At 45.7% G+C, this 12,811-nt stretch overlaps 1 protein-coding gene across 1 annotated transcript in view; it reads left to right on the top strand.

Annotated features, from left to right (window-relative positions):
- LOC126354581 (serine-rich adhesin for platelets) overlaps window positions 1-12,811 on the top strand; it is a 381,497-nt gene that overhangs the window by 314,127 nt on the left and 54,559 nt on the right. The window contains exon 10 of the mRNA XM_050004327.1: window positions 11,899-12,021. Coding sequence (XP_049860284.1) covers window positions 11,899-12,021 — 123 coding nt within the window. The remainder of the gene's footprint in view (window positions 1-11,898; window positions 12,022-12,811) is intronic.

Genomic DNA, 12,811 nt, shown 5'->3' with positions numbered 1-12,811 from the left:
TCCCTCATCTCTGTTGACCAGATTTTTGTGAATCCTTATTTCTGTGGATTCTTTGATAACACTTTCCCAGAAGCCAGATGCTCGGCGCAGTACCTTCGTGTTTTCGAAGTTGAAGGTGTGTTCTTCATTTATGCTGTGTTCTGCTACAGCTGATTTTTCTGTGTGACCTAGTCGCACACATCTGATACGTTCTTTGCAGCGTTTAGATATGCTGCACTGTGTTTGCCCAATGCATTGTTTTCCACATTTGCATGGTATGCTGTATACTCCTAGTGTGTTAAGGTTCAGCGCATCTTTGGCAGAACCTAGGAGCTCCCTCGTCTTCGGTGGTGGTCGGAGAATGGTTTTGATATTGTATTTGCCCAGAAGTTGTGCAATTTTGCCCGAGAGCGGACCCACATACGGAAGGAATGAGAGTCGTTTGTCTTCTTCTTCTTCTTCTTCTTCTTCTTCTTCATCATCATCTGCTTCTGGGGTTCTCACTGCTTCCTTCTTCCTTTTAAGCACCCTGTTGATCTGCGTTTCACTGTAGCCATTTTGGTGAAAGACTTCCCTCAGGTGTTGCAGCTCGGATGGTAGGCTCTCTTTGTCACAGACGGTGCGCACCCTATGTACCAGGGTGGTCAGTACTGTTTGTCTTTGTGCTGGGTGGTGGCAGCTTGTTACATGAAGGTATAGGTCTGTGTGTGTCTTCTTCCTATGTACTGCACGGCCTTGTGAACCATCTGCCTTCCTCTTAATTAAAAAATCAATGAAGGGGAGGCATCCATTTTCCTCCATTTCCATTGTAAATTTGATGTTCGGATGGATGCTGTTGAGGTGTTCAAGAAACTTGTCTAGTGCCTGTTTGCCATGTCCCCACACAACCAAAGTGTCGTCGACATAGCGGAAGAAGTGCTTTGGTATCTGTCTGGCAGTTTAAAGGGCCACCTCCTCAAAATGTTCGATATAGAGGTTTGCAATCGCAGGAGCCAATGGGTGCCCATGGCCACACCGTCGATATGCTCGAAGAATTCCCCATTGCACTGAAAGTAGGTGGTTGTTAGTGCGTGTTCGAAGAGGCTGACTGTTTGTGGTTCAAAGTGCTGGGCTAAAAGTGCCAAGGAGTCTTGAAGGGGCACTTTCGTGAAGAGCGCGGTCACGTTGAAGCTCACGAGTAGGTCCTCCCTGTGTAGTTGCATGCCCCTGAGTATTTTTATGGATTCAGCTGAGTTTCTCACATGGTGGGTGCAGTGTCCCACAAGGGGTTTGAGCAGTGTCGCTAGGTATTTAGCAAGTTCGTAACTGTGAAAATTGATGGAGTCCACAGTTGGTCTCAGAGGTACCCCTGCCTTTTGGATCTTGGGAGTTCATGCCCCCAGGGGCTCAGCATTCACTTGCTGCGTACGGGCTTGGCGACCCCGGGGTCCTGAGCTGGGGTCTGGTCTGCACCGCCAGTGTCCTGTCACCGTAACCCCCGAACATGCTTCAGCGACCACCGTACGGCGCGGCGGTGAAATGTTTTGTGCTGCGGGGAATGGTAATCTTGGCTTGACCGCCTGGATTGCGAGGAAGGCCAACCTCTATAAAAACCCCTCAATCTTTCGGTGTGCTCCGCGCCTAGAAGATGCATGGCTGTTGGGGTGGAACAGTCGCAAGCGGGCAACCTCTGGGGCACCTGCCGCACCCCAGTTGTATAAGGCTTACTCAGGCATGCGGGGCTCTGTCTGAGCGGACTTTTAGTTCCCTAGCTGCTCGTGGGACCGCAATGGACCCTTCGACCTCTACATTTCCCCCTACCAGTGGCTTGGGTGGGCCGCTGGTAGGAAAACACACCCCATCGAAAAAGCGGCTACGCGCTGCGAGTCCTCCAGCGCCTGGTGTTGCTAGAGATTTAACAGAATGTAGTAACGGAGCACATGCTGATAATCAGAATGTGTTTTTGATTATTAAAAGGAAGGAGGGTAGCTTTGAGAGGGTTTCTCCCTTTTACGTCCACAAGGGTCTTGAGGGAATTGCAGGAACACTGAAATCTGTAAAGCGACTGTGCAATGGGACTCTGTTAGTTGAAACTTCTAGTTCCCGTCAAGTCGCTGCCCTTCGGAAAGCAAATTGTCTAGGAGAGTACGCTGTCGAGACCGAGCTCCACTCCACTTTGAATTATAGTAAGGGTGTTGTGATGTGTAGGGACTTGGTGGATATCCCCATAGATGTGCTAAAATCTGAGTGGGCTGACGAAGGAATTGTTGACGTGCAGCACATTATGAAACGAGTCAATGGGGACCTCGTCAAATCTGACTCGTTTATTCTCACATTCAGTTGCCCGAGACTCCCAGAGCATGTTAAAGCGGGGTTCTTACGTTTGCCCGTACGGCCATATTTCCCCAACCCAATGCGCTGTTTTAAATGTCAGCGCTTTGGGCATACTACGTTGGGGTGCAATGGGATAGCCACTTGTGGTAAATGTGGTCAGCCTGCCCATGACGGAGCCGATTGTTCATCGCCTGTGAAGTGCGTGAATTGCTCTGGGAGTCACCCTGTCTGGAGCCGGATCTGTCCCATCTATCTAGAAGAACGGAAGATACAGGAGATTAAAACATCTAAGCGCATCCCCTATGTGAGGCCAAGAAGCTCTTTAAGGCCATGCAACCTCCTGTGTTTTCAACATCTTTCGCTTCCACTCTCCAAAAACCGGTACAACTGGCCACTGTTGCTACACAAACAGAGGTTGCTAGTGTTAGCACTAAAACCTGCGCTTGCCAGTGCACTTGTGCTGCTGCGGTTGTTTTGCAATCTGCGGCTCTCCCCGCTACATCGGACAAGGCCGTGGTTGCTGACATTGAGGTACTTCCAGCCTCCCCCCATATGGCGCCTTCTGCCCAGGCGAGTCAACGTCCAACTGTTGACACGGCTCTGCATTCCAAGCCCCCCAAGACAAAGCCTCGGAAGATGAAGGTTCTGCCACCTGAGGAGACTAGTCAGCGTCGGTCCGATTACGAGGCCATCGTACTGTCTGACATCTCCCGTGGGTCGTCATCGGAGCTTATGGACATTGATGTCGACCGGGGGCGATCTTCTCGCCCCAGGAATAAATCTCCGGCCAGTACGGTCTCTCCTCCAAAGCACAGAGGCAGGGTGAAAGTTCAGCCACCCTGATCACTGGCTCCCATATTACAGTGGAACCTGAATGGGTTCAGGACGCATGTGGCCGAATTACAATTCCTTATACGAGAGTGCCCCTTGTGCTTATGTCTCCAAGAGACACATTTTCGCGCCACTGATTCTCCTTCTTTACGCGGCTATACCGTATATCGAAAAGATGATCTGACGGGCCAAAGGGCAAAGGGTGGTGTTGCGGTTTTTGTCCATGACATGCACCCCTCATCTGAGCTCCCTCTCGTCACCGACTTGCAAGCAGTTGCAGTTGACATTCTTGTGGGTCGGAGGCTCACAGTCTGTTCAGTTTATTTACCACCTCCGGATGCGATAGACTCTGAGGCTCTCACGGACCTTATTAGCCAACTCCCCCGCCCATTTCTTCTTCTGGGGGACTTCAACGCTCATAATGTCTTATGGGGCTCTCCGACTACTTGCCCCAGGGGTCGCATTCTGGAAAGCGTCATGATGTCTGAAGAACTGTGCCTCCTCAACTCTGGTGCTCCCACTCATTTCTGTACTGCTTCCGGATCGTCATCGGCTATTGACCTTTCCTTTTGCTCTCCAGCACTCGCGGATTCTGCTCTGTGGGAGGCTGCAGCTGACCTCCATTCTAGTGACCACTTCCCCCTCTGGATTCGCCTCCTGGATGAGGCTGTGGCATTACCATCGCTGCCCCGGTGGCACCTTTGCAGAGCTGACTGGACACTTTTCAGCCAACTGGCTGTTTTGGAACACCGTGCCAGCGTCCACGAATGGGTAGACCATGTTGCAGCCGTGATCTCACATGCTGCTGAATTGTCAATCCCATGGTCATGCGGTCATCCCAAGAGGCGTCCTGTCCCTTGGTGGACCACTGAGTGCCACTCAGCCATCCGCACCCGCCGTGCAGCACTGCGCCGCTTCAAGTGCCGTCCCTCAGCTGACAATCTTGCGGCCTTTCGGGTGGCAAGGGCCAGAGCGCGGCGAGTGATTAAAGAGAGCAAACGACGGTCATGGCAATCGTTCTTGAATTCCATCTCTCACTTCACTAGTTCTACGAAAGTATGGGAAGCCATCAGGAGGATTTCCGGGAAACTCAGCCAGCTCCCTGTCACGGCATTGCTGCATCAGGGATGTCTCCTCACGGCGCCGAGAGACATTGCCCAGACACTGGCCATGCATTTTGCGGAATCTACCGCCACTATTAACTGTGATCCAGATTTCTGCCGCTACCGCACTGCCATCGAAAGGGGTCACTTGGACTTCCGGTCTCTAAATTCTGAACCCTATAACTGCCCCTTCACAATGTGGGAACTGGATTCTGCGCTGTCTGTGGCTCATGATACTGCGCCAGGTCATGATCAAATCCGGTACAGCATGCTGCGGCACCTGTTGCTGCCATCCAAGGAAGTTCTCCTGGACTGTTTCAATATGATATGGTTATCTGGCACGTACCCTGACTTGTGGAGAGAGGCGATTTTGATTCCCCTCCTCAAGCCAGGGAAGGACCGAACGCATCCCAGTAGTTATCGGAGTATTGCTTTGACGAGCTGTGTTGGGAAGACGTTGGAACGCATGGTCAACCGCCGCCTAGTTTGGCTGCTCGAGACCAGGCAGCTCCTTAGCCCCTCTCAGTGTGGCTTTCGGAGATGTCGTTCCACTATAGACAACTTGACCCTGCTTGAGGCCGCCATCCAGCAGACCTTTCTACATAACCAGCATTGTCTAGGGGTCTTCTTTGACATTAATAAGGCGTATGACACTACTTGGCGCCGCCTTATCCTCAATCAACTCCATGAGTGGGGCTTTCATGGCCATCTCCCCATCTTCATTCGGTCCTTTCTTTCTCACCGCCTCTTTCAGTATCGGGTTGGTAATGTGCTATCAGATTTGTACGTGCAGGAGAATGGTGTTCCTCAGGGCAGCATTTTAAGTGTCACCCTCTTTGCCGTCGCTATTAACAGTATCACGTCCACTGTCCGAAGTCCTGCCCAATGCTCGTTGTTTGTGGACGATTTTGCTGTTTTCTGTTCTTCCTCCAGTCTTGTCACTGCTAGTCAGCAGTTGCAGCTTACGATGAAGCGCTTAGAGGCATGGACTGCAAAGACGGGTTTTACCTTTTCTGCAGACAAATCTGTGTGTGTCCATTTTAATCGTTCTCGGCGTCTTTTTACCTCCTCTGAATTGCGTCTGAGGGACACCGTTCTTCCTTTTAGAGACACTGCTAGGTTCCTGGGCCTCACTTTTGATTCCAAGTTGTCGTGGTTGCCTCACCTTAAAGACCTCAAGGTGCGGGCCCTGAAGGCACTGAATATTTTGAAGTGTCTGAGCCATCGGTCCTGGGGAGCAGATTGGGCGCATCTGCTGCAGTTTTATAGGGCTTTCGTCCGATCGCGTCTTGACTATGCTTGCACCGTGTATGGGTCAGCAAGGCCTTCGTATCTGAAGATCCTTGACGCAGTACACCATGAGGGTATCAGGCTGGCCACTGCTGCCTTCCGTACCAGTCCCATCCCCAGCCTGTGTGCTGAGGCAGGGGAACCGCCGCTCGCCATCCGGCGGAAACTCCTCATGGTGCGACGGGTGTGTCATTTCCTTGCCTGTCCTACCTCCCCTGCGTACCCTACCGTTGCCCGACCGCCTATGGAACGTCTCTTTTCCAGTCGTCCCAGGGCAACAAGACCATTTGGGATTCGTGCCAAGCATTTGCTTGAGTCCCTTGGTGTGGAACGTGTGGCCCCCCAACGACAAGGTTTTACTCGCCTGCCTCCCTGGTTGCTCCAGAGGCCCAGCATCCTTCTAGACTTGTTGGAGAACCGGAGGAACTGCACTCCGGCGTTTGTTTTTACCTCCTTATTTTACGATACTTTAAACCAGCATCCGGACCATGTACCTGTATTCACAGATGGCTCTAAACAGGGGGACTCTGTTGGTTGTGCTGTTGTTTTCCCTGATCGAGTCGTCAAGTTACGGCTTCCTGCGGCGTTTACCATCCTCGATGCCGAATTGTTTGCAATCTTGCGGGCATTGGAGCAGATGAGATGTGTTACCAGTCTTAAGTTCCTCATCTTTTCTGACTCCCTGAGTGCCCTTCAGACCATGCAACACTTGTACCCAGTGGATACGGTCGTCCAGAACACCCATGATGCACTACTCCACCTGCAACGGCAGGGGAAGGAGGTTTCTTTCTGCTGGGTGCCGGGGCACGTGGGTATTAGGGGAAACGAACTGGCGGATGTGGCTGCCAAAGATGCATGTTCCCTCCCTCACGTTGTTGAATGTGCCGTCCCCCTCCATGCTGTAACCTCCATTTTGCGTTTTCGTGTTATGCATCAATGGGAAGAGGAGTGGTTGGCAGTTTCTGACAATAAGCTGCGTCTGGTAAAGGCCACTACGCGACCATGGCGTACGTCCTACCAGTCATACAGGCGGGATGAGGTTCTCCTCACTCGCCTCCGCATTGGACACAGTCCCTTCACGCATGGTTGTTTACTCCGGCGGGAGGACCCCCCAATCTGCAGTGCTTGTGGCGTCCAGATTACTGTCCGCCACATTTTACTTGACTGTCTTTTATTCTCTGACCAGAGGGCGGTGGTTTCTTTGCCACTGGATTTGCCCTCTATTTTGCAAGACGACGCAGCGACTGTGGTTAAGGTCTTACGGTTTTGTGTCCTGTCCAATCTGTTGCCTCGGATTTTAGGGAGAAGGTTTTAATGTGCTGCTGGGTGACTGGCTCACCCGGGTTTTAGGTAAGAGGTCCGCCAGTCACGATTACCTCCTTGTTTCCCTTCGGTATCTGTTCTCTTTTCCTTGTGTTTCCTTTCCTTTTTTAGTGTGTTTCTTCTCCTCTTGTTTTGCCTCTGTATGTGCGCATTTGGAACTGCGTCAGGCCTGTGTCTTTTAGCCGTCCGTCTTCATCCCTTCACCACTTGTGTTCCTGTTTCTATGCGTTTGGGCGCTGATGACCACGCTGTTTAGCGCCCGTAAACCTCAAACACACACACACACACACTTGGGAGTTCATAGAGGTGTGGTATCGCTGGCGCTCCGGGGTGCAGCTGCTTCTTCATTAGCTCAGGTAGGTCAGATTTCTTCAGCAGAGCTATCGTCTTTCTACTCATCATTGGGGTTGGATCACTCTTCAGCATCTTGTAGGTGTCATCTTGTAGCAGAAGGTTTATTTTCTGCCGGTACTCGGCAGTACTTAATAGCACTGTAGGGATCCCTTTGTCCCCTGGTAGGATCGTTATATCAGGGTCATCTCTAAGGGACAGGAGAGCTGCTCGTTCTTCTGCAGATATGTTATTTTTAGGTAATCAAGATCTGTCGATTATTCTGCAAGTTTCCCGTCTGACATCCGCTGCTTCCTCCTTTGGAAGCCCTCGTATTGCTTCTTCCACGCCGCTGATAATGTCTTGTTTCGGGATCATTCTGGGGACGGGGGCAAAATTCAATCCTTTTTTTGAGGACTGCTATTGTGGAGTGTCCAGTTCTTTTCCAGTCAAACTGACCACGGCTCTGGTGACATTCATCTCCTTTTTTGTCATCTGAGTCCCGGCTAGTCTGCTGAATTTGCCGATTTGTTTAGATGTAGAGCCCCAGTTTTGTACCTCACTGTTGGAGTATGTGCTGCAGTCGGCCCATTCCCACAGGTATGCTGGTAATGACATTGGTAATGCCAATTGTAGGTGGCATGTGAGGAGGGTGTGCGCATTTCTATCAACTCCTTTCCGAGTGAAATGAATGCGCTCCCTTACTAAGGCCATGCCTGCTCGTCGTAATATCTGGTCGGTCTTCTTCGAATTTACTGGATATCGAATCACCGCAAACCTTGGTAAGATGTTCTCGTCTCGACAGCGCTGTAGGAAAGCCAGTGTGCTGACAAGTTTCGCTTTCCTGGTGCATTCTTTCTACAGCCGTTTGAAGCTGCAGGCTATTTCCTCCCCGTAGAGGTGTCGTATATGTGATGTAGGCTTTCCTGGCGTAAACTATTGATGAAGGTTTCTCGGGTCTCCAGCTGGGTAATAGCGTTGATATCTCGCGACGTTTGGGGAAGTGTCATACTACCCATCTTCTGGCGAAGTGTCGAGATTTGTGGAGAGCTAGCTATTTATATGTGCGGTTGCCCCCGTCCACTGGACCTCCGATGGCTGTGGTGGATCAGCGGCCTGTGCGCAGTGGTGGGGATGGCGGTCGCCCCCAGTGGCCGTGTTCAGTTCTCGGTGTAAATCTTCTGTTTGCATCCACGGCGGAGGACATTGACAGGTGCGCTCCTGACGGATTGCCAAAGACAGAACGCTTACACCGAGAACTGAATGCCGCCCCTAGGGGCGACTGCCATCCCCACCACAGCATGCACGCCACTGGTACACCACAGCCACCAGAGGTGCAGTGGAGGGGGCGACCGTGCATATAAATAGCCCACTCTCCACAAATCTCGACACTTCGCCAGAAGATGGGTAGTATGACACTTCCCGAAACGTCACGAGATATCAATGCTATCACCCAGCTGGAGACCTGAGAAACCTTCATCAATAGTTTATGCCGGGAAAGCCTACAGTCTCATATATGAAAACTCGTTGTTTGTGGAGACTTTAATGTTGACTTTCTGTTAGACAGTATTGATCAAGGACAAGGATTGTTAATTTCTGTCTTGACATTACTTGCCACTAAAAAATTCTCTACAAGAATTGCAGAGCATAGTGCAACAGTCATTGACAGTTCGTTAAATGTTTGTTTCTGTGGTAATCCACAGCCTCTAAATGCTTATGAAAAGAAAACATGGTCAATAGTAGGCTGTATTGTAGCCTACTACAGTCCATGTTTTATTTTATTTTCTTGACCATTTGTTTTTAGATCCGACAACCTTCTGTAATTAAGATGTAAAAATGATATCAATGTTTTATCTGACTGTGACATAAACGTTTGCAATAAAATATGCTGACTAATTACATCAAATTATAGAAAAGAAGTATTATATCAATAGCCACAAACAACAATGTAATTATACTGTTGAGAGAAAAATTATAGGATGAGTCTTGGGGAGATTTCTACAAGTCATATATTAAGTCATTCTTAAACACATTCCTACAGCTCTTTGCTTATTGTTTCCCCCTAGAACAAGCATGGGTAAAACTGAGCAGAATGAAGGATATGAAATTATTTGATCACCTGACACAAGTGCATAGAACTTCTAAACGAGATTATTGATTTCACTCATCACTGTCTGTCTTCAGACAAGAAACTAGAAGGTAGCTCATAAGCACATTGAGAGAATCAAATTTTCAGGTAATGATGTAATATTGACAATATAGTTTTGTCAATGGGTTTATGGATGAACTACTGCATCCTCTTATGATTTGAATATCCCCTGTGTCAGTTAGGAGTAGTAATTTCCTTTTTCAATTTTATTTGTTTGAGCTCAACCATAAACCATTTAAATAAGAATTTTAATAATAATAGATGTCTCCATCACTATTGAAATATGATTTTAGTGTATATTACCTCAAAGACTTAAATATATTGCACTTACAGTTACGTGTGAAATGGGGATAAGCAAATCACCTCTAATTTCACTCCTTTCAATCTTTCAAAAGTTTTTGAGACAGTGACTTGTAATAGAATATTGGCTCATTTTTCTAAGCAAAATTTACTACTTGCCTCACACTTTGGATACCATAAAAAAGTTATTACATTCCTCTTGAACTGGAGGAAACTTATCTTCATAACAGAAAGCATAAATTCACAATGACAGATCATACCACATGTATGAAACTGTAAGTTTGAATGGGGGAACAGAGCATGTGAGGCCCAATAAATATTGGTGCGTGATTTGTTCTTTTTCGTGACCTAGATAAATAATCATCCAATGCCTTTAGTAAAGCTCAAAAACTGTAATGTTTACTGCTGATACAAGCAAGGTCCAAAGAACCTTACCACATATTGCTCAGATGAGAAGGTGTATGGGTCTAAAACTGGTTCAAAGCAAACAGCTTGAGTCTTAACCTCACAACGACTCATATTCTACAGTTTCAAACAAGTACAAAAGGTCTAGAACGAGAAGTACACATTAATGACCATACACTAAATGAAACACTGTGTAAGATTCTTTGAAGTCCATGTGGATAGTAAGCTGAAATGAAGTCAGCACATAGTTTAACTAATCAAGAAGTGCAATTCTGTATGTTTTACTCTTAAGAGTCTTGCTCATTGTGTTGACTAAAGACAAGGTATTGCCTACTCTTACATGTTTCACTACCTGCTGTTTTACATTGTTTTCTCCTGGTACAGTGTAACATAAGTAAATAAAGTATTTTTTCAGTAGAAGTAAGCAATAAGAATGTTTCACAAAGTAGATAACCACGTAACATGAAGCATTGTCTTCAAGGAAGTGAAATCTTACACTCACTTCCAGTAATCCACTCCATAATTTTTGTTGCTGATAATAAATGAAAATCATTTAAGCTGAACTATTATTTCCACAATCATAATACAAGACAGAAAAGTAATGTTCCTGTAGATGTACTTAGGTGCAAATATATTCAGAAAGCATCCATCTACCATAAAGTAAGACTTGGAATCCTTACACTCACTTCTCAGTATAACCATTCCATAATTTTTGTTGCTGATAATAAAAAAACCATTTCAGCTGAATTGTGATTTCCACAATCACAATACAAAACACAAAAATTGTGTTCCTGTAGAAGTACTTTGGTGCAAATATATTCAGAAAGCACCAATATACCATAAAGCAAGACTTTTGGAATCCCAACAAGCTTAAAAGCAACTTAAAGCTTTCCACAAATTATCTGATTATTTAGCTTCAACAATTGAAAATTTCTGTTAACTACCGACAAGTTGCAATATTCAGTTTCAAAGCTACTTGAGAAGTAGTAGTGTATTGTGAACAGGTCTGTATTCCACATCCCGTAGGTTCTCCTTATTGATGGAATTCACACAACATGATGAATGAATGACTAAATGCACACCTCTTGAAAATCATCCCCACTTGTTAAAAAAATATTTGTTTTCTAACTTAATCAAATGCATGGAAAAATGGTTATTTCCATTCATATTTATTCATTATTGTAAATACAGCAGCTCAGCAATATAAATGAAAATTTATAATCAGGGTATTTTCCATTATGTCTCATTTGGAGACATCTTGATTTGGATTTTCTTTATTTCATCTATATCACATCATGTAAATGATGGTGTAGGTTTTGTGCATAAGTCTACAGTACATGATTTTCACAAAGCATTAGATAAGTTTTATTTTGATTAAAAATTGCTGTGCATTCACATTTTTTTTACCTAACCCTCATTTGTCTGCAAGTAAGTACACTTTCATGTGATCTTATTCTTCCATTTAAAGCAGAACACATCATTCAAATGTTCAAGATCTGTTAATTAGTGAGAAGGTTGAAAATCCCAAAACTCTAATACAGACTGCACTGTGGGGGTGGGATTTTTTCTAAATCACGTCTTTGAGTCATACATGGTGCTCAATGCCCTTCAGACATGCATCATATTCACATTTGTATATCCTTTCAAATTTATATCATGACAATAAATTCATTTGGTGAACATTATTGTTATGCATGTTTGTGTATTTAAAATTATTTGCATGACATCCATCCTGAACTTGGCTTCATAAACCTGTGGGTGGGGGGTGGAGTGGATGGGACATCTTGTTCACGGTCTATCAAATGTTTGCTATGATTATAGCACATTGGAAACAAACTATTGTGAGTATTATTCTACATTGTTCTAATTTTACAGGTCAGGTGTCAGCCACTTTTAAAGAAGAGCACTTCAAGTAGCTCGTGTGCCAGTCTGAGTAGTAATATGAGTGCCACCAGCCTGTCTAGTGCTATTAGTGAAGAACTACAGCGGCGGTTACAGGTATTATTACTAGAGTGTATATGCAATTCATGTTTTTTAAAAAAAGTTGCTAATAATCTAGGAATTTCATAAAGAAATGTTGCCTAAACTAAGAGCAATGTCAAGGTAAATCATACTAGTTCAGTCTCATAATGGAATAGACAGAGATCAGGAGAGATGTGGAGGAGTGTGCCTTTCACTCAAATTATAAAAGAATTTCTGTGATTGGTAGTATATTCTTGATGATTTTGAAGGATATTCATTACTTGAGAGAGTTAAAGAAAAATGGTTTGTACACACATTGTTATGGAAATAGCAGACTATATAACATAACACACTATTTGAGTGCTAGCATTGCTCTACGAGGATAAGACTTTCCGCATATTTACAGACAATGCATACTTTGTTAAGCCCATCAATGTAAGTGGGAAAAAAAGAGTTAACAAAATGTGGTCATGGTGCTATGTATTTTTAAATTTACTGAAGCTTTCAGGAAACGTGTGTGTGTGTGTGTGTGTGTGTGTGTGTGTGTGTGTCTATTGCTGATGAAGCCAAAAGCTATGATTGTGAGAGTCTTTTTGTTGTGACTATCTGTGACTCAGCATCTCTGCAATATGGTGAGTAGCAACTTTCCTTCTCATAACATTGTTACATTGCATCCTGGATTTTCCATTGTTTGATATCTTATAACTGGATGTACCTCACCTACAGTTAAGAAGAAAGACATTTAACATTGCTTGAATTTAACAGCTACTGTTAGAAACTGTGTTAAAACTGGTAAGAGCATCATTTTCACTAAAAATATTTATAT

This window comes from Schistocerca gregaria, chromosome 3, assembly GCF_023897955.1.
Source record: "Schistocerca gregaria isolate iqSchGreg1 chromosome 3, iqSchGreg1.2, whole genome shotgun sequence".
NCBI lineage: Eukaryota > Metazoa > Arthropoda > Insecta > Orthoptera > Acrididae > Schistocerca > Schistocerca gregaria.
Note: the sequence above shows the minus strand (reverse complement) of the source record. Positions and strands in the feature narration are given on the sequence as shown.